We start from the raw sequence: 26,565 nt of genomic DNA, 5'->3' as shown, positions 1-26,565 counted from the left end.
ATTTTTCAATAAAAAAAAGTTAGATGCATTAGGACAATAAATCAAATAGTTTAGGGATATTAGTTGGGATTAAAAAGAGAAGAGAAGGATGGACAATCTCTAAATCTAGTGTTTGGCCTCATTGTTTTTTCCTTTTGGGGTTAAATTTTAATCCACTTTCCTTACCAATGGTGATAATGTTTGAAATGGAAACTTTTCAGGTATTTTGAGGCCAGTGAAGAACAGCATTTGGAAAGCACTATAAAAGTTCCAAGACTTTGAGCTTTTGTATCTAATATTGTGTGACTTTGTTTTAATTGTTATTGATGTCATTTGTTACAGGTGTTTTATGCCTCGTGGCAGAGACAACTGGAAAATATTTATTGTGAAACATTATCATATCACAGGCTGTTAATTATTTATAAACTCATGTTTCAGTATTTTTCATGCTAATATACTGTGGTTTATTAACTTTTGTTTACCTTACAGAAAAAATTGCTGATGTTGTAAATGCTCAAATGGGTGAATATAAGTTAGAAGAACAGACTCTTCGGGTTATGATGGAAGAGAGCACGTCATGCCGTAGGAGTAATGCAGGTATTGCCATTTTATTATTATTATGAATTTATTTTGTCAGTCTTTTGCTGATAGTTACTTTGGTATGATTACTGATGGAGTAATTACATCACTCAAAATTTCCTTCCTTTATATATATATACATTATTTATTTGATTGAAGTTGCTGCATTGCTATTTTTGCCAAGTTATGTCCACCCAGTTGTCATATCGAAGCATCCTACGCTGTATGGCGACCATATAACGTACTGTATTGTATTATCAAAACCTTTGGGCTTTATTGTGCCCTTTGTACTCGACTTAATCAGTCTTACACTTTATAGTGTTTATTTTCCATTTCTTTAGGATGCACTAAGGGACACCTCATTATTTTTTATATTTTAGTTAGTGAATTACTATTCATAAGTTTAATTTTACACATATATTTTTAATCATACCTTTGTCCTTCAATGATTTTCTCACATGTACCGTATTTGTCGGCCTAATGAAGCACTTTTTTCCCCAAATTTTGGCTAAAATAATTGGCCAGCGTCTTATACATCGTAAGTGAAGTTTGAGACCTACCATAGGCCTAGGCTAATTTAACTTGGCTTACTCTAGATACTTTTAACTGCCCTAAACTCTATGCATCCTTACATTTTTATTGTTGGTATTATTACCGGTGTTTTAAAAATGAATTCAAAAGCAATTGAATCTGAAATGCTATGGCTTGGCATTTATAAACATCAGCTGACAAAATTCTCAGCAACATTTTAAGTTTTTCTTTCCTTAACCTTCGATAATTTTAATGGTATCGTTAATAACGGTAGTAATCAAATTAAAATTAGCATATTTATTTTTTCATTAAAAATCCACCATGATTTAAATTATTCTCACTCTCTTTCCAATCAAGCACCATCTTCTCTGTCACATCATACTGTCATTAGCGGTACTTTGTTATCCTTGATAAATGCAAACAAAAATGGTTTTCTTCTTATGCGATGTGTAGACATTTTTTTTGGATATGGCAAGTAAAATATTTGTAATAACATCTATACTAAAATCTCTCAGTATCGTAAGTTATCACTTGCATGTGTAAATGCATTTGTTTGTTTGTTATGAAAGGCGATGAAATGTAAGCTAAATGTTTTCTGTTTTAGGCAGCCTTTATTAGGAAAAAATTGATATAACATTGCTCTTATTTCATTTATTTTAAATTACTAACGGTAGTAAGTAAAACAAAATTGATAATTACAGTATTATTAGGTAACCAATACTTGATAAGATTCCTGTTGTTGCAAAAGCTAACTTATACAGAGATGTGTACATGCGTACGTTTGTTTTTTATGATTGGTGATGAAACGTAAACAAAGCAGTGCTTTCAGTTTTATGTTGCGTGTTTATTGAATTTGTTTTGGATTTTTAAGTATAACAAAAGCTAGGTTATGCACATTTTTGTTTGTAATGCACCAGTCATCTTATGCGCGGAAATATCGTTATGTTTCTGCTTGTGTAAGGTATAGCTAGACTGTTTTCAACAATATGTTTAAATACACTAAAAACTGTTTTCCTTAATCTCACCTGTTGAAATAAGGGTGCGTCTTACATGCCTGTGCATTTTATAGGCCGTCAAATACAGTATTTGTTTTTCACTTCACAAAAATTTCATGTGAAAGACCCTACCATCAGATATTTTGGCAAAACTAACAAAGTTTAAGATGTTCATTACACACTACTGTGTAAAAATGTAAAATTTTAAGACCCATTGTGGGGAGATAACCACCTCTGGGTATTATTAGAATCTAAGGTAAAAAACAGTACTGTATAGGTTAGTCAGAAAGATGCCTTCTTGACACATGATAGTACCAAATCTTAGGTAACAGGAACATTTGAAAAAAAAAAAATAGAAATTTTAATCATACAGTTGGTATCCCTATACTAACTTTATGTTCATATTACTGCTCTTCGGAAGCTTGTATTTATCAATATTTACTTCTAAAATTTAAAAAAAAATTAATTTTCTTTCCTCCCAACTAAATCTCTCCTCTAGTGAAGTACCCATAAAACCACAAATGGCAGTAAATGGCAAGAAGCAAATCTGTGGTGTGACAGTCTCTCTTAGTCTTTTAAGTCTAGTTAAAATTATTGTGTCCTATATGAACATCAGCCAAGTATGAAAATTGACAATTTTATTATTAGTATTCTTTTTATTTCTGTGATCCTTCCCAGATGTTTATACTGTTGAATTTCACCCACTATTGGGCTTAGGGTGCCAGTGAAGGAAAGATAAGAAAAATACTTCTAACCAAGTACCAAATATAATTTATCCTAAATAATTGGTAACAGAACTCTTGCAAAATATATTTGTATTATGTCACTCCAGATTGTTTAAAAAAAAAACTAGAAATACTCGATCCCACATTATTTCTAAATGGAAACTTTAAGTTCTATCTATATAAGCCCAGAATCAAGTACTTAATTTTATAATTGTTGAATAACAAAAATGAAAATTATAAACTAATTGGGCTCAAAATATTACTAGATTACTGTACTGTACATCACCAGCCACAACTTTAGGGCCTAGAGCCCAGTAATCTTGATAAGCAAACCATGATTCTTCAAGTTATTGTTTAGGAAAAACTGATTTTCAATATTTAACTTAGCCAGTGATTATATAGCTGCAACTCTGTTGCCCGACAGACAACTCTACGGTAAAAACTCGCCAGCGATCGCTACACAGGTTGCGGGTGTGCCCAACAGCGCCATCTGTCGTCCAGATACCCAGTACTCAATGTAAACAAAGACTCAATTTTCTCTCTGTCGAGCTATCGACAAGACGTACTTACTCGCTGTTGCTAAACTGGAGTTTTTTCACAACTAATTGGTGAAGTACTTTATTCTAGTTTTGAGCTTTCGCTATGCAGGAAGCGTGTTTAGGCTTTTAGTAATTATCTTATCACGTTATAGATTTTCCTCTATATATTTTATATCTCTCCACCTTTATTAGGCCTCTTCGATTAACTTTCCATTTATTATAAACATATAAAAATAATTTTAATGTTTTGTTTATATAGACCTTTCCTGAGAGTAGGCGGTACTAACTTGGAAACCGAAGTTAATCAACGTTGAGCCCTTTATATCGTAATTAGCTTTTAAAGAGCTAAGGATTTAAAACTTTTTAAATGTAATATTTTATGAAAGAATTTCTTTGATAGTCTTCGTACTGTTTTTAAAGATGAACTAACGTTTAGTTTATTTATGCTACGCAGTTGTTGACGTTCAGGACGTTCAACATGCGCTCTATCGTTACGATAGAGAGAGAGTGTATCACGGTTTCACTTTGCAGTAAGAGTAAATCGATTCTGACGTTTTGTTCATTCTTTCTTAGCTTAAATGTTTTAAATTCTATTTTAAAGGAACTTTTTATTTGAAAAACCTTTCAGTTTTTTCCTTTAGTCAAATAACATGTTTTTTTGACGAAATATAATTGGGCTCTTCTCTTAGGTGCGAAATCAAGAGAGAAAGAGAGAGAGAGATAGAGACGGAGGGAGAGAGAGGAGAGAAAACGTTCCGTTCAAGCGGGTAACGTTGTTCTCGAGTTACTCTCGTCCCTAGTCGCTGTACGGGGAGGAAGGATAAAACGTTTTTAGTTTTTTATTCTCGTCCCTAGGCTATGTGCGGTGAGAGATTGAAAACGTAGTTATATGAACTAGTGTTTAGTCTCTTTCCCAGCCACTGATTTTTTTTATCTTAAAATATGTTTTCTGTTTTTTGCTGGTATTAATGAGCTTGCATTATACGACTGATTTCGCAATTACAACCTTTTAATGAAGGGTAGAATTGCGTGTTTCAGGTAGAAATCAGTAAAAGTTTTGATTTCAGTGAAATAAGTGCAAAACAGAAAATCAAAGTGATAAAGTGATATGCGCAAAGTGTTACAGTGTTGCGTCCGAGGGTTCGTCTGTTCGTGCCTGTCGTTCACCTAGTCCAGGACCTCTTGCATGCTCCCAAGCCCAGGGGAGAAGTAATATCAAACGACTTATGGGTTCGAGAGGCCTTGATCAACGAACAGACGTTTTCCCTCTATGGTATCAGGTGTATCTTACCAAGATCTCCCCTACCATAAGACGAGAGAGACGTTGTTTCTCCTCGTCATCCGAAGGCTTTTCGCATAAGAAACCAGTCACAAGGTTTCGAAGCCCTTAAGCGAAAGTCAGTCCTTTCAGGACAGGTCCAGCGTCCTGGTTACAACCATTAGGACAGCTCTGACCCTATGCAGTCTTCGGATAACTGCTCGCCGCCTAACAAAAGCGTAACACAGACTCCGAGAGTCTTTTTTTGTTGGCAAAGTGTTGCGGTCACAGACGTTACCCTCGTCTCTTACCACAACCATTTCCGTTGATCCTTAATGGGTTGTATGGCAAGACATGCAGTATTTGCTTGCCTCCCTTATGGAAGACTATTCTGCCGATTAGTCCGTTGAGTCTAGCCGTTTATCTCTTCGATATCCTGGCTTTCAGCCAACCTAACGTTCCTTTGTGCTTACTGTTGACGTTGGCGTAGCTTAGTCACGTCAGTCAGGTTGTTTAGAACCACACTCGATGCGGTCTCGTGTGGTTTTTCAGTCGCATTTGGACGTTAGGCCACTTGCTGATGCTCCTGTTGACGTTCAAGAAGTTCACTAACAATCGGAGTTGACTTGTTTTGACGCTGTGCGTCAACCTCCGCATTCTAGAGTTGTTTTGACTGCTCAGTCTAGGCAGTCAAAGCAGTCTCGAGTGGACGCTGTGCGTCCTCACGCACCTGTTGTGGTTGACAGTTCAGTTGTTGACAGTTCACAGACTGTCAAGCAGTTACATGACGTTGCGTTCTGGTCCGCTACTAATGCACCAGTGAGTGTGGACTCTGCTTGTAAAGCATTGCCACCACGGTAGGTCTCTCCCTTGCTTGAGACTCAGCTTTTATCGGACAAGGTTCCTGTAGATGAGGAAGTTGCTGTTCCCCCTCCTACTGATATTCCCTTGAGGACTCTGTCAGATGGAGAGGAGCCTAAAGCTGCTTAGCCTCCTATGGACTTTAATTAAATCATGATGATTTTTTTAAGGATCTTTGTCCGGATCTTTTTGTGACTGCTGCTCCTCGTTCGCCTAAACGTCAGAGCTTACACTAGGCCTAGCTACTTCGAAGCCGTTGTTTTTAAGCTAGTGCTCTCTCGCTCTCCTAGAGAGCTTTACGTTGGCTAGGGGACTGGTTTTTCACCAGGAGGAGTTTGGGGGATACAGCCTTTGCTTTCCCTTCTTTTAAACTGGTTTATAGAGCGAGAGTCTGATATGACACGAGAGAAGTTCTCGGCTTGGGAGTTCATGCCTCTGCCCAGATAGACTTCTCAATTCTCGTAGACTCTCCCTGGCGCCTGGCCAGGAGACGCTCCAAGTTGTTTACAGGTCAACTTCACAGCTGTTTTTCGAGCCTTTGAAGTTTTGCTGTACAATTATGTCATGCATAACAAGGCTTTCAGGGATGGTAAGCGGTACCGCCTCAGTCGCTAACCCCGTCTGTTGCCACACCTGCTCCCGTAGACCCTAAATGGGCTTTGCTGCAAGACATGCAGTCCAAGCTTGCGTCCTTGATAGAGGACTTTAATGCGGAGAAGGTTGCTACCGAACCTTCTGGCCAACAACCTTCCAACCGGTCGGTTGTGCGCCCTGTTGACGCTGAGGTAACCTTCTCGCGTCTGCCAGTTGAGGTGGTTCCTCCACCGATGCGACCCAGTGTGGGTTGCCAGCCGCACGTTGACGTTAAGCGACGCTCGGAGGTGGTTGTTGACGTTCAGGACGTTCAACAACCAGCAGAGGTGACTTGTTTTGACGCAGTGCGTCAACCTCAGCAACCCGGTAGGGTGTTGACTGCACAACCCAGACGGTCTAGACAGTCTCGGGTTGACGCTGTGCTTCCTCGCGCACCCATGGTTGTTGACAGTTCACAGACTGTGCAGCAGTTCCATGATGTTGTGTCCGGCTCCGTCACGCATCCACCAGTGCGACCGGACTCAGCGAGCCAGACGTTGCCCACTCCGTTGCCGTTTCCTCATCAGTTTTCGGATGAGGAACCCTCTGATGAGGACGTTGCTGAACAACAAGACGATCAGCCCCCAGAATAGATCAAGCCCTGCTATCCATCCAAAAGATGCTGAAGAAGGAACGCTGCTCAGTCAGGCTGTGGATGAGTCTGGTAGGGACACTGTCATCCGTGGAACAATTTGTGTCACTAGGAAGACTACACCTCCGTCCTCTTCAATACCATCTAGCTTTTCACTGGAAAAAGGACAAGACGCTAGAAGCGGTCTCGATCCCGGTTTCCGAAAAGATAAAGTCTTGTCTGACTTGGTGGAAGGACAATATCAACCTAAGAGAGGGTCTTCCCCTGGCTGTTCAGACTCCCAACCACGTTCTCTTCTCGGACGCATCGGACGTGGGCTGGGGCGCGACACTAGACGGTCGGGAATGCTCAGGACTGTGGAACTCGAGTCAGAGGAGCATGCATATCAACTGCAAGGAGCTGTTGGCAGTACATCTGGCCTTGAAAAGCTTCAAGTCTCTCCTTCGAGGCAAAGTGGTGGAAGTTAACTCGGACATCACCACGGCCTTGGCGTACATCTCCAAACAAGGAGGTACCCACTCACTGACGTTGTACGAGATCGCAAGGGACCTGCTCATCTGGTCAAAAGGTCAAGACATCTCCCTAGTAACGAGGTTCATCCAAGGCGACTTGAACGTCATAGCAGATTGTTTCAGTCGGAAAGGGCAAGTAATTCCAACCGAATGGACCCTCCACAAGGATGTGTGCAAGAGACTTTGGGCCACTTGGGGTAAAACCATCCATAGATCTCTTTGCAACCTCGCTGACCAAGAGGCTTCCAATCTATTGCTCTCCAGTCCCGGACCCAGCAGCAATACATATAGATGCTTTCCTCCTAGATTGGTCACATCTGGATCTCTACGCATTCCCACCGTTCAAGATTGTCAACAAGGTACTGCAGAAGTTCGCCTCTCACGAAGGGACAAGGTTGACGTTAGTTGCTTCCCTCTGGCCCGCGAGAGAATGGTTCACCGAGATACTTCGATGGTTAGTAGACGTTCCCAGTAGTCTTCCTCTAAGGGTAGACCTTCTACGTCAGCCACACGTAAAGAAGGTACTCCAAAGCCTCCACGCTCTTCGTCTGACTGCCTTCAGACTATCGAAAGACTCTCGAGAGCTAGAGGCTTTTCGAAGGAAGCAGCCAGTGCGATTGCTAGAGCAAGGAGAGCTTCTTCCATTAGAGTCTACCAATCGAAGTGGGAAGTCTTCCGAGACTGGTGCAAGTCAGTTTCTTTATCCTCGACCAGTACCTCTGTAGCTCAAATAGCTGTTTTTCTCTTATACCTGAGAAAAGGACGATCCCTTTCAGCTCCCACTATCAAGGGCTACAGAAGCATGTTGGCATCGGTCTTCCGGCATAGAGGCTTAGATCTTTCCAAACATAAAGATCTGCAAGACCTCCTTAAGTCTTTTGAGACCACCAAGGAGCGTCGTTTGGCTACCCCTGGATGGAATTTAGACGTGGTACTAAGATTCTTCATGTCAGACAGGTTGGAGCCGTTACAATCAGCCTCCCTGAAAGATCTCACTCTTAAGACTCTTTTCCTGGTATGCTTAGCCTCGGCTAAAAGAGTCAGTGAGTTTCATGCCTTCAGCAAGAACATGGATTTTCGTCAGAAAAAGCCACTTGTTCGCTACAACTTGGTTTTCTAGCCAAAAATGAGCTGCCTTCTCGGCCTTGGCCTAAATCTTTCGATATCCCCAGCTTATCGGAGATCGTAGGCAATGAACTAGAAAGAGTCTTATGCCCTGTTAGAGCTCTTAAGTTCTATTTAAAGCGTACTAAACCTTTACAAGGCCAATCTGAAGCTTTATGGTGTTCAGTTAAGAAACCATCCTTGCCTTTGTCAAAGAATGCTTGGTCAGACTTTATCAGATTGTTAATACGAGAAGCTCATTCACATCTGAGTGAGGAAGACCGAACTTTGCTTAAGGTGAAGACGCACGAAGTTAGAGCTGTAACAACTTCCGTGGCCTTTAAGCAAAATATATCTCTGCAAAGTATAATGGACGCAACCTATTGGAGAAGCAAGTCAGTGTTCGCGTCATTTTACTTGAAAGATGTCCAGTCTCTTTACAAGAACTGCTACACACTGGGACCATTCGTAGCAGCGAGTGCAGTAGTGGGTGAGGGCTCAACCACTACAATTCCCTAATTCCATACCCTTTTAATCTTTCTCTTGAAATGTTTTTATTGTTGTTTTTTGGGTTGTCCGGAAGGCTAAGAAGCCTTTCGCATCCTGGTTGATTTGGCGGGTGGTCAAAGTCATTTCTTGAGAGCGCCTAGATTAGGGGTTTTGATGAGGTCCTGTTGTATGGGTTGCAACCCTTGATACTTCAGATCCTAGGGGTCGATCAGCATCCTAAGAGGATCGCGAGGCTCCGTAAGGAAGACGTACTTAAAAGGCAGAGTAATTGTTCAAGTCGACTTCCTTACCAGGTACCTATTTATTTTGTTTTTGTTATTTTGATAACTTCTAAAATGAAATAAAAACTCTTAGCTCATAAAAGTGTAAACATATATTGCTGGTCTCTACCCACCCCCCTGGGTGTGAATCAGCTATATAATCACCGGCTAAGTTAAATATTGAAAAATGTTATTTTGATAATAAAATAAATTTTTTAATATACTTACCCGGTGATTATAAATTAAAGGACCCTCCCTTCCTCCCCAATAGAGACGCAGTGGGACGAGGAGAAAATTGAGTCTTTGTTTACATTGAGTACTGGGTATCTGGACGACAGATGGCGCTGTTGGGCACACCCGCAACCTGTGTAGCGATCGCTGGCGAGTTTTTACTGTAGAGTTGTCTGTCGGGCAACAGAGTTGCAGCTATATAATCACCAGGTAAGTATATTCAAAAATTTATTTTATTATCAAAATAACATTTTAGTTCAGGTTATATCATTGGGATGCTGCTAAAATCCTTTCTAAAAAAATACTCCTGCAAAATTTAACAGATGTGGCTGCATTTCCAATATCATGAACCATAATCTTCAAGGCTGTCATAAGATTATGATCCATTTTTTTGAGCTTCTGTGACCAAGCCTTTAATGAGAAATGACATGATATTTTTGGTCAGAAGATGACAAGGGACTTTGATACCACACAATAAATTAGGCTCACTAACTCGACTATTCATAGTTTTGCCTAAACAATATTGAGTGGTTCTTACCAGGCAAAGAAATTTATCTTCTGATCTAACGCTTTTTTATTTCTAAAGATGAGATGTGAAAAATTATGGAAACCTTTCGCCTGAGAGTCATTGTTTGTTCTGAAAGAAGGAAAAAGGTTATAAAATGATCTTATGTTCCCCAAATCATACCTTAGAAGATAGTGCTTGCAGTTCTCTTATACGATTAGCAGAAGCAAGCACCAAAAGAAAAAGAGTATTAGCCATGACATCTTTAGAAGAAAGTTTTAATAATGATTAAAATTTTGAACCCTCTAAATAATGTAAAACTGCATCTACATTTCAAAAGATAAACCTGACTTAAGAGGCCTTACAATACAGTACTAGAAGCCATAGATACATCTGATATAATTTCTGAAATGGATAGCTTAACCACAGATGTGTGAGTACCGAATTAAGTATGGATCTGTATCCCGCAGTAGCTGTAGTAAAACGTTTCTATTCGTGAAAATTAAAACTTCAAAATTTTAGTGTTATCTTTTAGCTTTGCATCAATAAAAAGACATTCTATTGCCTTAAAAAACTGAACATTGTTTGTTGATAGACTGCCATTTAGTCTTTGATAGACAGTTTAGAGGGCTGCTAAAATCCAATGAGGATAGATGTAGCACATATGGGTTTGTGTGAATTAACTTTGAAATTGGTTGTCCTAGGAGATAGGTTTTGCACGGCAATCTTCTCAGAATCTCCAACAACATTGGCCAAAAACTGTGAACCATTCCCATTGTGACCAGAAAATGGTTACTTGAGTTATCTTGCTGTTTGTAGAATTACAGGTGGTTGTTGACTCACGACGGTTCGACTTTACGGCCGTTTTTTCACTGCGATGATTGTTACGAGTACTACTTAGCGTAATTTTTTATTTCACCTCTGATAATAGGTCAATATTATCTAATGAAAGTACACTAATAGGATAAATATTTTCTTTAAAATAATAGATTTTCTTTCATTTCTTGGAAGATAAAAAGGAAAGGGTTTTAGATATTTCGTAAGTCATTCTTTGTCGAGTTGATGTCATATTTTCATATTTCTGGCAGAAGGCGTGAGCAAACCGAATGATTTCCTATTGGTGTTACTGAGCAATCTTATTTTCCCATCATCAAAACATCGAGTAATGTTATCAAGTGTTTCAGTGGTTTGTATGAGTAGTTATAAGAATAGTACCACCTACCAAAAATTTAAGAAATGAAGTCTGATGGCATCATATTTCTGGGCAAAGGCATGTGAAAAATCAAGTGATTTCCTTTTGATGCATTACTGAGTAATATTAGTTACTATTCTTAAAATCAAAACATTCAGTAATGATATGAAGAATTTCTAATGTCTGAAGAAAATTGAAGATTTAACACCCACAGAGAGAGAGAGAGAGAGAGAGAGAGAGAGAGAGAGAGAGAGAGAGAGAGAGAGAGAGAGAGAGAGAGAGAGAGAGTTTTAGTGTTACAAGAATTTTGGATATTTCAGTCTTTTTAGTAGGTTGGCCAAGGCACCAGTCACCCGTTGAGATACTACTGCTAGAGAGTTATTGGGTCCTTTGATTGGCCTGAGAGTACTCTATTGGATCCCTGTCTCTGGTTACGGCTTATTTAATCTTTGCCGACACATACACAGAATAGTCTGGCCTATTCTTTACTTATTCTCCTCTTTCCTCATACTCTTGACAACACTGAAATTACCAAACAATTTTTCTACTCTCAAGAGGTTAACTACTGCACTGTAATTTTTCAGTGGCTACTTTACTCTTGATATGGGTAGAAGTGACTCTAGCTATGGTAAGCAACTCTTCTAGGAGAAGGGCACTTCAAAATCAAACCATTGTTCTCTAGTCTTGGATAGTGCCATAGCCTCTGTACCAAGGTCTTCCACTATCTTGGGTTAGAGATCTCTTGCTTAAGGGTACACTCTGGCACACTATTCCATTTTGTTTCTCTTCCTTTTGTTATTTTGAAGTCTTTATCCTCTTGTTATTTTATATTTTATATATGAAATATTTATTTTAATATTATTATTCTTAAACTTCTCGTAGTTTTTCCTTATTTCCTTTCCTCAATGGGCTATGTTCCCTGCTGGGGCCCTTGGGCTTATAGCATCCTGCTTTTCCAAGTAGGGTTGTAGCTTAGCATGTAATATAGTAATAATAATAATAATAGTATTAATAATAATAATAATAATAATAATAATAATAATAATAATCTGCGGAGACTCCAGGTGCTCTTTGGAAGAGCGATTTAGTTTGAGCATTTAGAGTTTTCTTATGATCTTGTCTAACTTATTCTTGAACTCGTTTACTATGTTACTGGAAGAGAGGGAGGGTGTTGATGTAATATCATGAAGATATTTCAAATAAATTAAGAAATTATATGAAAATGTGCCTTATTTGTATGTGCGCATTCTCTCAATACAATAGCGTGACCTTCAGATCAGCTACTCACAACCAAAGGTAAACAAAAAATAATGGTAATTGTTGATTGTTAAAATGCTTCCAAATTGAAAAATAGAATATAAAAAGGCTTCATAGAGTCTATGATATCCAATGAAAACAGAAAATAAGATAATTATAAACATTAAGAAAATATTGATATTGATAAAGGATTACCAAAACATGACGCAGCATAATAAGTCTATCGAAACTTCACTTTTTAAGTTTGACATACATCCAGATTGACTTATGACTCATTTCTTGGTCCCTATGTCAGCCATAAGACGATGACTACATGTACTGAACTTTTTGATCTCTTGTTGAAGCATGGCAATCGATAGAAATGTGTAAAGGTTCAGATGTGACCAGTCTTGTAATGGGACATGTACCTTCCTTGCTAAGAAATGTAGAACAGGAAATTGAAATATCTTTTATCTTTTTATTAAGTGACGTCGCAAATATGACTTGATGTTGGGTCGATCCAACCATTTCCAAATTTAAAGGCATACTGACTGATGAACAGATCACTTGCTTGGAAGAACCTGGCTTTTCTTGCTCAAGTAATCTGCTAAGACATTTAATTTCCCTGGAATAAACTGTGGAAGACATCCCTCTCAGATTAGTCCAAATTATTAGCACCTCTGCTATTCAGTACAGGGATTGTGACCTTGTATCCTCTTGGTTTCGGATGTATGCCAATGCCGTCATAATGTTTGAAAATACTGCCGTGGTCTTTCCAGCTACCTGTGGCTCTTGGCCCTGAAGAGTCTTAAACATTTTTCAAATGTAAATTTGCTGACGAGAATCACAACTAAAATTTTAAGAGTCCTAAAGAGTTAAAGAAACATTATCAATGCTGAAATCAGGATGTTAAGGAGTCACTGTTGTTGACCTACTTACAATCATACTTTGAGTTTTGATAGGTAGTAGGTTGGCCAGGGCACCATCTGCCTGTTGAGATACTACCACTAGAGAGTTATTGGATCCTTTGACTGGCCAGACAGTAATGCATTGGATCCCTCTCTCTCGTTATGGCTTATTTTTTCTTTGCCTACACACACACAATAGTCTGGCCTATTCTTTACATAATCTCGTCTTTCCTCATACACCTGACAACAATGAGATACTAAACATTTCTTCACCCAAAGGGTTAATTACTGTACTGCAATTGTTCAGTGTACTTTCCTGTTGGTAAGGGTGGAAGAGACTCTTTAGCTATGGTAAGCAGTTCTTCTAGGAGAAGGACACTCCAAAATTAAACCTTTGTTCTCTAATCTATGGTAGTGCCATAGCCTCTGTACCATGGTCTTCCACTGTCTTGGGTTAGAGTTCTCTTGCTTGAGGGTACAATTGGGCACACTTCTTTTTCTTATTATTTTTTTTTCTTTTGTTTTTTTGAAATGGTGTGTTGGGCAGGCTTAATTGAAGGGCCATGGATGCCTGGTGGTTTATCAAGAGGTTGTCTTTTCCTTTTCTGCTTCTTTTTCTTCTCAAAACCATCCTTACTGTCCTCCCTTCAGTTGAAGTGGCTATCCTGGAGGGTATTTAGCCTTGCATGGTGTATCAGATCCTCCATGTTGAGCAGTTTTTCCAACTTTTTACTATAGTCTATGGCTTTCATCAATCACTTTATTTATAATTCTGTACATATTGTTTTTGTTATAATTCTTGTTAATCTAGTTTTTAAGTATGATATCTCTTTTTTTTTATTTCTATTAATTCTTATGCTGTCTGGAAACATTGAGCTAAATCCGGGACTAGTATGTCCTAGATTTCATCAATGTTGTCTTGTGTATTGCAATATTCGTGGTCTTCATGCAAATATTCAAGACATTACAGTTGCGTCCAGACAGTATGATATTCTTTTGTGCTCAGAAACTTTGGTTTCTAATATGAGGCACTGATCTGAGCTCCTTATAACTGGTTTTAAGAAGCCAATTATGTTGAAATGTGATGCCATCCCTATGGCCAGGGGAATGGCAGTGTATATTAGGACTGAGTACCCTGCTTCTCATAAGTCAAGCTATAAAAGTGGATGTCATGAGATTCAGGTAATAAAAGTTTGTGGCAGGCATAACAACTTTTATTTGTGTTCAATCTACCGGAATCCAGACATGGATGATTCCATTTTCGATTGTCTTCTTACCATTACGGCTAAGATACAAGAAGATGATAGAAAGGTTTCTTTTGTCTTTGTTGGTGATTTTAATGCTCACCATAGGGAGTGGTTAAGTTCTATCTCTTCTACCGATCGCCATGGCAACTAGTAAGGTTGGTTCTCCAGTCGGGACATATGATCATGCCTTGATTTCATTAGTAGTGAAGACTGAGCAGCCTGTCCCTGATGTATCATACTCTTATAAAATTTATATGAAATCCCAAGCAGACTGGAATGGGATTTTGCATGATCTTTTGTGTTTGAATTGGTTATAATTATATAGTAGTGTAGATCCTGTTGTCCCTTTGAATGAGAATGTAGTCAACGTAATTGATAGGCGTATCCCTTCTCGTGTGCTAAGGTACCGAGTGAAGGACGAACCGAGGTTCAATGATAATTGTAGACGTGCTTATTTGGAGAAGCAGGAGGCCTATCATCTTTGGAAGGGTAACGGATCAGATTTGACCTGGAATAACTATACTCAGCTTTGAGCTTTTGCTCAGTGAGTTTATGCCTCAACTGAAAAGGAATAAAATTTAACCATAGAAGAAACCCTTTCTGGTACAACCCAGTAACATAAATGGTGACTACCCTTAAATCTGCACTCTTTGGTGTTGATGCAACAGTTCCTCCTTTACTTAAACCAGATGGCTCAGTCACTCACTGTCCTAAGGAAAAGGCAACCCTTTTGGCTGCTGTTTTTGACAGTAAACAGTAATGAAAAACTTGAACTTCCTCATTTCTGTTTTCCTGAGGCTAAACTAACTACAGTAGTTTAGCTTTTCGATCTTGTGAAATTAAAGCTCTGTTGATGGACCTTGATGCTTATGGAGGTGTAGACCCAAATGGTAATTTTCCTTTGTTTTTTATAAAGACAGCAGATTTCTTAGCTCCAAAGTTATCTGTTATTTTGCGCAAGTTAGCAAGAAGAGGAGCTTTTAGCACTTGTTGGAGAATTGATAATGTTACTCCTCTATGTCAATGTGTTTGTGATAGCTCAAGTCCCACTGATTACCGCCCAATTTCCATAACTCCCATATCATCTAAAGGTTTTGAATGTCTTCTGGCAAAACATCTTAATAGGTTTGCTGAAAGTAATCATCTATTCCCTAGTTTGCAATTTTGTTTTTGTAAAGGTCTTGAAACATGTGATGCCCTTAAAATCTCCAATGCTGTACAGAAATCCCTTGATTGTGGTCAGGAAGTTTGTATGATTGGCCTTGATTTTATCGCTGCCTTTGACTGTGTTAATCATGAGGCCCTTGTTTTCAAACTCAAACAGTTGGGAGTGGGTGGGTCGTTTCTTAGCATTATTATTGATTTTTTAACTAATAGATCTCAAAGAGTTGTTGTTGATGGCCACCATAGTGAGTATAGGAATGTGATATCCGATGTTCCACAGGGTAGTGTTCTTGGCCCATTACTTTTCATACTATATACACATGGCATGTGGTTTGGCCTAGAAAACAAGCTTGTTGCATATGCAGATGATGCTACTCTCTTTGCATCAATTCCATCCCCTGAATGTAGATCTGGGGTTGGTGAATCCCTTAATAGAGATTTAGCTAAAATTAGTGCATGGTGCAAATTATGGGGTATGAAGTTGAATCCTAACAAAACTCAAAGTATGATTGTAAGTAGGTCAAAGACGGTGGCTCCTCAACATCCGGATCTCGGTATTGATAATGTTTCTTTAAATTTGTATGACTTTTTTAAATTTAGGTGTGATTCTGGGTAGCAAATTTACTTTTGAGAAACTCATTAGGTCTGTGTATTCTTCAATTGCACAAAAAATTGGCTTATTGCGGAAGTCTTTAAGATTTTCGGTGATCAATTTATTCGGAAGTGTTTTGATTCTTTCATTCTACCATGTTTTGAGTATTGTTCTCCTGTCTGGTCTCGGCTGCTGATTCTCATCTTAATTTGTTGGACAGAAACTTATGGTCTATTAATCCTTTTACCCCCAATGGACGTACTGGTACATTTTACAAAACTCATCCCTCTACCCCCATGGACGTACTGGTACGTCCTCGCAAAAAACTGCTATTTACGTTTTTTGCATATTTTTGATAACTTTATGAGAAACTTCAGGCATTTTCCAAAAGAATGAGACCAACCTGACCCCTCTATGACGAAAATTAAGGCTGTTAGAGCAATTTGAAAAATATATATTGCAAAATGTGCTTGAAAAAAAAAATGCCTGGGGGTTAGGGTTGGAAAGTTACAAATAGCCTGGGAGTAAAAGGGTTAAATTTCTTATTCCTGATCTAGATAGTAATCTTTGGCACTCTCGTTCAATTAGTTCATTGTGCATGTTGCATAAGATTTTTCATAAATCTGACCATCCTTTACATTCAGATCTCCCTGGACAATTCTGTTCTGTTCATAATACTAGGCAGGCAATTAATTCTAATAGCCAGGCCTTCTCCATCATGAGGCTCAATACTACACAGTATTCTAGAAGTTTTATTCCAGCTGTTACCTAATCTGGTATTTGAATCAGTAGAACTTCAAAAGTTCAAAGTTGGAGCAAATTTTTTATGTTGACCAGGTCGACATGAGTCTTTATAGTTTACATATGACATGTCTGTTTTTGACGTTGTTAATAGTTTATACATGACGTATCTATTTTGAAAGACGTGCACGTGTTTAGGGGTATGGCTAACGGTATGTCTGATCATTTTTTGGTGGAAGGAAAATTAGTTGTAGCAAAAGAGTGGGGGAATAGAGTAGGTGGATGTAAAAGGGAGCTAGTGAGGGTTGAAGAGCTAATAAAACCGGGGGTAAAAAGTAAATATCAGGAAAGGTTGAAAATGGCATATGACGAGGTGAGAGTAAGAGAAACTGGTAATTTAGAGGAGGAGTGGAAGTTAGCAAAAGAAAATTTTGTTGGGATTGCAAGTGATGTATGTGGCAAGAAGGTTGTTGGAGGCAGAATGAGGAAGGGCAGTGAATGGTGGAATGAAGGAGTGAAGGTAAAAGTGGAAGAGAAAAAGAGGGCTTTTGAAGAATGGCTGTAGAGTAATAGTATAGAGAAGTATGAAAAATATAGAGAGAAAAAGGTGGAAGTAAAGCGCAAGGTACGTGAGGCAAAGAGGGCAGCTGACCTGAGGTGGGGTCAGGGACTGGGTCAGTCATATGAAGAGAATAAGAAGAAGTTTTGGAAAGAAGTGAAGAGAGTAAGGAAGGCTGGCACAAGAATTGAAGAGACAGTGAAAGATGGAAATGGAAGATTGTTAAAAGGAGAAGAGGCAAGGAAAAGGTGGGCGGAATATTTTGAAAGTTTGCTGAATGTTGAGGATGATAGGGAGGCAGATATAATTGCTGTTCCAGGTGTTGAGGTGCCAGTGATGGGAGATGAGAATGAGAGAGAGATTACAATAGATGAAGTGAGGAGAGCACTAGATGAAACGAGAGTAGGAAAAGCATCTGGTATGGATGGTGTGAAAGCTGAGATGTTGAAGGAAGGGGGTGTGACTGTACTTGAATGGTTGGTGAGATTGTTTAATGTGTGTTTTGTGTTGTCAATGGTACCAGTAGATTGGGTCTGTGCATGTATTGTACCACTATATAAGGGTAAGGGAGATGGGCATGAGTGTTGTAATTCAAGAGGTATTAGTTTGTTGAGTGTAGTTGGAAAAGTGTATGGTAGAGTACTGATTAATAGGATTAAGGATAAAACAGAGAATGCAATCTTGGAAGTACAGGGTGGTTTTAGAAGAGGTAGGGGTTGTATGAATCAGATTTTTACGGTTAGGCAGATATGCGAGAAATATTTAGCAAAAGGTAAGGAGGTGTATGTTGCGTTTATGGATCTGGAGAAAGCATATGATAGAGTTGATAGGGAAGCAATGTGGAATGTGATGAGGCTATATGGAGTTGGTGGAAGGTTGTTGCAAGCAGTGAAAAGTTTCTACAAAGGTAGTAAAGCATGTGTTAGAATAGGAAATGAAGTGAGTGATTGGTTTCCGGTGAGAGTGGGGCTGAGACAAGGATGTGTGATGTCGCTGTGGTTGTTTAACTTGTATGTTGATGGAGTGGTGAGAGAGGTGAATGCTCGAGTGCTTGGACGAGGATTAAAACTGGTAGGCGAGAATGACCATGAATGCAGGTAAATCAGTTGTTGTTTGCGGATGATACTGTACTGGTAGCAGACACAGAAGAGAAGCTTGACCGACTAGTGACAGAATTTGGAAAGGTGTGTGAGAGAAGGAAGTTGAGAGTTAATGTGGGTAAGAGTAAGGTTATGAGATGTACGAGAAGGGAAGGTGGTGCATGTTTGAATGTCATGTTGAATGGAGAGTTACTTGAGGAGGTGGATCAGTTTAAGTACTTGGGGTCTGTTGTTGCAGCAAATGGTGGAGTGGAAGCAGATGTACGTCAGAGAGTCAATGAAGGTTGCAAAGTGTTGGGCCCAGTTAAGGGAGTAGTAGAAAATAGAGGGTTGGGCATGAATGTAAAGAGAGTTCTATATGAGAAAGTGATTGTACCAACTGTGATGTATGGATCGGAGTTGTGGGGAATGAAAGTGATGGAGAGACAGAAATTGAATGTGTTTGAGATGAAGTGTCTAAGGAGTATGGCTGGTGTATCTCGAGTTGATAGGGTTAGGAACGAAGTGGTGAGGGTGAGAACGGTTGTAAGAAATGAGTTAGCGGCTAGAGTGGATATGAATGTGTTGAGGTGGTTTGGCCATGTTGAGAGAATGGAAAATGGTTGTCTGCTAAAGAAGGTGATGAATGCAAGAGTTGATGGGAGAAGTACAAGAGGAAGGCCAAGGTTTGGGTGGATGGATGGTGTGAAGAAAGCTCTGGGTGATAGGAGGATAGATGTGAGAGAGGCAAGAGAGCGTGCTAGAAATAGGAATGAATGGCGAGCGATTGTGACGCAGTTCCGGTAGGCCCTGCTGCTTCCTCCGGTGCCTTAGATGACCACGGAGGTAGCAGCAGTAGGGGACTCAGCAGTATGAAGCTTCATCTGTGGTGGAAATGTGGGAGGTTGGGCTGTGGCACCCTAGCAGTACCAGCTGAACTCGGCTGAGTCCCTGGTTAGGCTGGAGGAACGTAGAGAGTAGAGGTCCCCTTTTTTTGTTTTGTTTCTTGTTGATGTCGGCTACCCCCCAAAATTGGGGGAAGTGCCTTTGGTATATGTATGTATGTATGTATGTATGTATCTATTTTGACGTTGTTACTGTTTTTAGAATGATTTACTGTTAATTTGTTATCATATATTTATTTCCTTTCCTCACTGGGCTATTTTTCCCTATTGGAGCCCTTGGGGTTATAGCATCCTGTTTTTCCAACTAGGGTTATAGCTTGGCTGGTAATAATAATAATAATAATAATAGGATTCAACTTCATGCCCCATAATTTACACCATGCACTAATTTTAGTCAGATCTTTATTAAGGGATTGAGCAATCTCAGATCTACATTCAGGAGATGGAATTGATGCAAAGAGAGTAGCATCATCTTCATATGCAACAAGCTTGTTTTCTAGGCCAAACCACATGTCATGTGTATATAGTATGAAAAGTAATGGGCCCAGAACACTACCCTGAGGAACACCAAATATCACATTCTTATACTCATTATGGTGCCCATCAACAACAAATCTTTGCGATGTATTACTTAGAAATTCAATAATAATGCTAAAAAAATGACCCACCCACTCCCAATTATTTGAGCTTAAAAACAAAGCCCTCATGATAAATACGGTCAAAGGCAGTACTAAAATCAAGGCCAATCATACGAACTTCCTGACCACAATCAAGGGATTTCTGTACAGCATTGGAGATTTTAAGGGCATCACATGTTTCAAGGCCTTTACAAAAACAAAATTGCAAACTAAGGAACAGATGATTACCTTCAGCAAGCCTATTAAGATGTTTTGCGAAAAGACATTAAAAAACTTTAGATAATATGGGTGTTATGGAAGTTGGGCAGTAATCAGTTGGACTTTAAGCTATCACCAACACTTATAGTGGAGTACAATACTAATACTTCAAGTGCTAAAAGCTCCTCTTCTTGCAAACTTGCACAAAATAACAGATAACTTTGGAGCTATAGAATCTGCAATCTTTATAAAAAACAAAGGAAAATACCATTTGGGTCTACCACTCCATAAGCATCAAGGTCCATCAAGAGAGCTTTAATTTCATGAGATGAAAAAGCTAATGAGACTACAATTAGTATGAGGAACTAATTGAAAGTCAGACTAAACAAAGAGATCATGAGGAAGCGACACCAAAATGGCCGCGAACACACCCGTAAGGGAACGTCCACAAGCGGCTGAGATAAAAACCGACGAGGTTAAAAATTAACGAGTGTCGCTACCTAGAAATCCCAAACAGACAAATATAATACTCAACTTGGGAGTAGGGATCTTCAAAACGTCGGACATCTTGAAAAACACAAAACAAACACAGAGCTAAGAAAAACACATCTGAACCGTCGCTGGTACTAAGGGGGAATGAGGGAGGGAGGGTGGGGAGGGGTAGGGGTGAGGGGAGGATAGTCGTAGTAGTTCGCAGCAGTTGGGTGTACACCGGCACCTCGTAGTTCCGGGGGATGTGGAAGAAGGAGAGGTCTAACTGGTGAGGGACCTCTGGTCGTGATTCTATGACGCCCCAGTTTCTATACCGACACTCATTAGAGTGAGTGAGCTGGGTTTATTCCAGGCATCCTTTTTTTCTCTGGTATATTTTTGGGAAGTATGGCGTACCAGGTGAAAATGAGAGTGGTGAGAGACTGGTAGACATGTGTGTTGAACAAGAGATGGTAATAAGTGCTAGCTTCTTTAAAAAGAAAGATAAAAATAAGTATACATGGGTAAGAGTGGCAAATGGAAGAGTAGTAGAAAGGGCATTAATGGATTATGTGTTGATAACTAAAAGAATGTTTGGATGATTGAAAGACGTGCACGTGTTTAGGGGTATGGCTAACGGTATGTCTGATCATTTTTTGGTGGAAGGAAAATTAGTTGTAGCAAAAGAGTGTGGGAATAGAGTAGGTGGATGTAAAAGGGAGGTAGTGAGGATTGAAGAGCTAATAAAACCGGGGGTAAAAAGTAAATATCAGGAAAGGTTGAAAATGGCATATGACGAGGTGAGAGTAAGAGAAACTGGTAAAATAGAGGAGGAGTGGAAGTTAGTAAAAGAAAATTTTGTTGGGATTGCAAGTGATGTATGTGGCAAGAAGGTTGTTGGAGGCAGCATGAGGAAGGGCAGTGAATGGTGGAATGAAGGAGTGAAGGTAAAAGTGGAAGAGAAAAAGAGGGCTTTTGAAGAATGGCTGCAGAGTAATAGTATAGAGAAGTATGAAAAATATAGAGAGAAAAATGTGGAAGTAAAGCGCAAGGTACGTGAGGCAAAGAGGGCAGCTGACCTGAGGTGGGGTCAGGGATTGGGTCAGTCATATGAAGAGAATAAGAAGAAGTTTTGGAAAGAAGTGAAGAGAGTAAGGAAGGCTGGCACAAGAATTGAAGAGACAGTGAAAGATGGAAATGGAAGATTGTTAAAAGGAGAGGAGGCAAGGAAAAGGTGGGCGGAATATTTTGAAAGTTTGCTGAATGTTGAGGATAATAGGGAGGCAGATATAATTGCTGTTCCAGGTGTTGAGGTGCCAGTGATGGGAGATGAGAATGAGAGAGAGATTACAATAGATGAAGTGAGGAGAGCACTAGATGAAACGAGAGTAGGAAAAGCATCTGGTATGGATGGTGTGAAAGCTGAGATGTTGAAGGAAGGGGGTGTGACTGTACTTGAATGGTTGGTGAGATTGTTTAATATGTGTTTTGTGTTGTCAATGGTACCAGTAGATTGGGTTTGTGCATGTATTGTACCACTATATAAGGGTAAGGGAGATGTGCATGAGTGTTGTAATTCAAGAGGTATTAGTTTGTTGAGTGTAGTTGGAAAAGTGTTTGGTAGAGTAATGATTAATAGGATTAAGGATAAAACAGAGAATGCAATCTTGGAAGTACAGGGTGGCTTTAGAAGAGGTAGGGGTTGTATGAATCAGATTTTTACAGTTAGGCAGATATGCGAGAGATATTTAGCAAAAGGTAAGGAGGTGTATGTTGCATTTATGGATCTGGAGAAAGCATATGATAGAGTTGATAGGGAAGCAATGTGGAATGTGATGAGGTTATATGGAGTTGGTGGAAGGTTGTTGCAAGCAGTGAAAAGTTTCTACAAAGGTAGTAAAGCATGTGTTAGATTAGGAAATGAAGTGAGTGATTGGTTTCCGGTGAGAGTGGGGCTGAGACAGGGATGTGTGATGTCGCCGTGGTTGTTTAACTTGTATGTTGATGGAGTGGTGAGAGAGGTGAATGCTCGAGTGCTTGGACGAGGATTAAAACTGGTAGGCGAGAATGACCATGAATGGGAGGTAAATCAGTTGTTGTTTGCGGATGATACTGTACTGGTAGCAGACACAGAAGAGAAGCTTGACCGACTAGTGACAGAATTTGGAAAGGTGTGTGAGAGAAGGAAGTTGAGAGTTAATGTGGGTAAGAGTAAGGTTATGAGATGTACGAGAAGGGAAGGTGGTGCAAGGTTGAATGGAGAGTTACTTGAGGAGGTGGATCAGTTCAAGTACTTGGGGTCTATTGTTGCAGCAAATGGTGGAGCGGAAGCAGATGTACGTCAGAGAGTGAATGAAGGTTGCAATGTTGGGGGCAGTTAAGGGAGTAGTAAAAAATAGAGGGTTGGGCATGAATGTAAAGAGAGTTCTATATTAGAAAATGATTGTACCAACTGTGATGTATGGATCGGAGTTGTGGGGAATGAAAGTGATGGAGAGACAGAAATTGAATGTGTTTGAGATGAAGTGTCTAAGGAGTATGGCTGGTGTATCTCGAGTAGATAGGGTTAGGAACGAAGTGGTGAGGGAGAGAACGGGTGTAAGAAATGAGTTAGCGGCTAGAGTGGATATGAATGTGTTGAGGTGGTTTGGCCATGTTGAGAGAATGGAAAATGGTTGTCTGCTAAAGAAGGTGATGAATGCAAGAGTTGATGGGAGAAGTACAAGAGGAAGGCCAAGGTTTGGGTGGATGGATGGTGTGAAGAAAGCTCTGGGTGATAGGAGGATAGATGTGAGAGAGGCAAGAGAGCGTGCTAGAAATAGAAATGAATGGCGAGCGATTGTGACGCAGTTCCAGTAGGCCCTGCTGCTTTCTCCGGGGCCTTAGATGACCGCGGAGGTAGCAGCAGTAGGGGAGTCAGCATTATGAAGCTTCATCTGTGGTGGAAATGTGGGAGGTTGGGCTGTGTCACCCTAGCAGTACCAGCTGAACTCGGTTGAGTCCCTGATTAGGCTGAAGGAACATAGAGAGTAGAGGTCCCCTTTTTGTTTTGTTTCATTGTTGGTGTCGGCTACCCCCCTAAATTGGGGGAAGTGCCTTGGTATATGGATGGATGGATATTTAGCAATATTTATGCCTTAGAAATGATCCTATAAGGAGCATTTCACGGAGCGACACAGGTCGAGCCCAGAAATAGACATTTCCTTCGTTAAAATCCCTTAACTAGTTAGTTTAGCCTTAGGAAAACAGGAATAAGGAAGATCAAGTTTCTCATTACTCTGCTTACTTTCAAACACATCAGCCAAATTGTTAAATTGTAATCAATTTCAGTTGAAGCATAAACTCTGAGCAAAAGTTCTAAGTTGAGTATAGTTATTCAAAGTCAAGTTTGATCTGTTACCCTTCCAAAGATGATAGCCCTTCTGATTCCTCAAATAAGCATGTCTATAATCGTCGCTGAACCATGGATTGTCCTTCACTCTGTACCTTGGCACATGAGAAGGGATACTCGAATCATGTTGACTAGATTGTCATTCAAAGTAACAACAGGATCAACACTACTATGCAATTGTGATCAATTCAAGTCTAAAAGATCACTCAAAATCCCTTTCCAGTCTGCTTGAAATTTTATGTCTCAAGTATGATACATCAGGGACAGGCTGCTCAGTTTTCACTACTAACGAAATCAAGGCATGATTAGATGTCCCAACTGAAGACAAAGCAAAGTAAAGCAGACTGTATAGAGGTGTTGAGTGATGAGAAACCTTTATTTTATGGCTTAATGGAAAAGAGTATATCATTTGATGATGTGACAGAGTGAATATGAAAATACTTGGTATTTTTAAATGAAACTGATGTTGCTTTAGTTCTAAATGGAACTTAATATCATATGTGAAACCCTTTGTGCAATTTCATCTTGTTTTGGAATTGAAAATTTTATTTCTTTAATTTTTAAAGCTCTGTTTAACTTTCATTCTCTTTTTCATTTCCAATTTGAATAGTTAGCCATGAGCTTCATGTATTGTCAGTGAAATAACATGTCAGAAATTGGGATTTGAAGTAAATAAAAAAAAATTAGCATCTATAGATTATTATATTTTGTTTTTTCAGTACTTTAATATTTTAAGATATATTTTCAATAGCATGCGAGTCACTATGGTTGAATCTGTGAAAGAACTATGTAGAATAGAATATTAATTGATTCATAGTAATTTAAGGGAAACGAGCTTTGGAAATTATTTGTTATGTTTTATGCCAGGTAAAGGGCCTAAAGATGCTGTTATTAAGTTAGAGTCATCACTGAAGAAGATTCTTTTTGGAGACAGACCCCCAGTTGACCAGGAGATATATGATGAGTACACTGCTGCTGAACATTGTTTAGAAACACTCGTACAAAGAAGGTGATGTGTCCAGTGTTTTGTATCTCAGTTTGTGGGGAGGACATTTAGTTTAGGTTCATGTTTGTATTACCTCTAATAAGGAGGTTGTTGCATATCATGAATGTTTAAATTGTATAAAAGAAGATGCTTTAGCTCATGCTTTTCCACGAAAATGAATAGGAACATTTTTAAATACTGTAGTTGTCCATATTCCCAGGATCTTAAGTGTTATTTCTGATATTAAACCTCATTGCCTTATCAAGCATTTTAGAGAAAACTAAATTTTCTTAGCATCATCCCCAGCTACATTGTTCTCTTTAATCGCTACCTACATGAAAATATCAAAATAAGACCCATTGGTTTTGTTATATACTTAATGAAAATTACATACTCATATAAGGTCAATCTGGGATTACCTTATCTAAAGTAAATTTTATCTTTATAATTTTATTCTTGAATAACATGTGAACTGTTGATATTTCAGGATTGAATGGGATAAATTCATTTGTAATGAAGATCTCCCATTAGCATCATCTATTCCTTCCTCTTGGGTCATACCTCCAAGTCATCCTGCATCTGGCTGGAAGAAGTTGCAAGGTCAAAATTGAAAGCAATTTAAAGTGGTGGTATTGTAGTTTTGAAAGGAAACCTCTGGTGGTGTTGTAGTCTTGGAAGGAAACCTCTTCTTATGTCCTATTTTTTTTTCTTTTTTGCACCATAATCTATGTATCATCTTTTCAGTAATCCTGCACTTATTTTAGGGTATAAGATCATCTCCTAGAGATTTTAGAACAGCTATACTTTTTTGGGTGCTAAGAAAAATCTACGCAGAAACCGTCTCTACCATATGGTACTATGAAACCTTATTTAGCCAGCATTATACACATCTCGGCCGTACAGGGCTTATAGCCATTCTTTATTGGTCAATAGATTTCATTTGAAATATTTTGTAAAAAACCGTTTGTACACTAACTTGTTTAGAATTCAGATGTATTTGATTTCCTGGACTTGACATTATTTGCAGTTTGATGTAGTCTGCATTTTGTGAATATTCTTAAGTTATATTAAAGAGGGTTCCCTAAAGAGGGGAACCCTCTCTAAGATAATTTTCTTTTTACTATTTCCTTTCTCATGGTTTTTTTTTTATATACATTGTATGCACATATTTTGGATTTATATTTATGCATTGTCAAACATTTTATTTAGTGGTTGTTTCTATCGATATATGATTATTGATCAAGTGGTTAATACCACTGTATGGGTTGAACGAGGAATTCTTTGCCATTATAATTACTGTAGTTATGTACAATGTAACTGCAAAATTTGTAAATGTAATAGTTTTGGCATTCTAGTTGCTCTGTGGTACTTGTAATTGGTTATAGCTGGACATTATGGTTTTTCTTGTAATTTTCCAATTTACTAAGAGTTGTAATAACAATTTA

General features: G+C 39.0%; 1 protein-coding gene across 1 annotated transcript; it reads left to right on the top strand.

Annotated features, from left to right (window-relative positions):
• The first annotated feature begins 466 nt into the window (after nt 1-466).
• LOC137650263 (programmed cell death protein 7-like) lies at nt 467-26,563 on the top strand. Its single transcript, XM_068383566.1, has 3 exons — nt 467-576; nt 25,003-25,144; nt 25,608-26,563. The coding sequence occupies exons 1-3, from the start codon at nt 498-500 to the stop codon at nt 25,729-25,731; spliced, it is 345 nt and encodes a 114-aa protein (XP_068239667.1). The 5' UTR covers nt 467-497; the 3' UTR covers nt 25,732-26,563.
• Nucleotides 26,564-26,565: the final 2 nt, after the last annotated feature.

The sequence above is a fragment of the Palaemon carinicauda genome, chromosome 11, assembly GCF_036898095.1.
Source record: "Palaemon carinicauda isolate YSFRI2023 chromosome 11, ASM3689809v2, whole genome shotgun sequence".
NCBI classification, from domain to species: Eukaryota; Metazoa; Arthropoda; class Malacostraca; order Decapoda; family Palaemonidae; genus Palaemon; species Palaemon carinicauda.
The sequence above is the reverse complement of the archived record's forward strand: the minus strand, read 5'-3'. Positions and strand labels throughout refer to the sequence as shown.

Excerpts from the sequence above, each read along its gene's own strand:
- LOC137650263 (XM_068383566.1), top strand. The coding sequence starts at position 498 with ATGGGTGAATATAAGTTAGAAGAACAGACTCTTCGGGTTATGATGGAA. Across the intron at positions 577-25,002 it reads ATGCCGTAGGAGTAATGCAG|GTAAAGGGCCTAAAGATGCT; the intron begins GTATTGCCATTT and ends GTTTTATGCCAG. Across the intron at positions 25,145-25,607 it reads GAAACACTCGTACAAAGAAG|GATTGAATGGGATAAATTCA; the intron begins GTGATGTGTCCA and ends TTGATATTTCAG.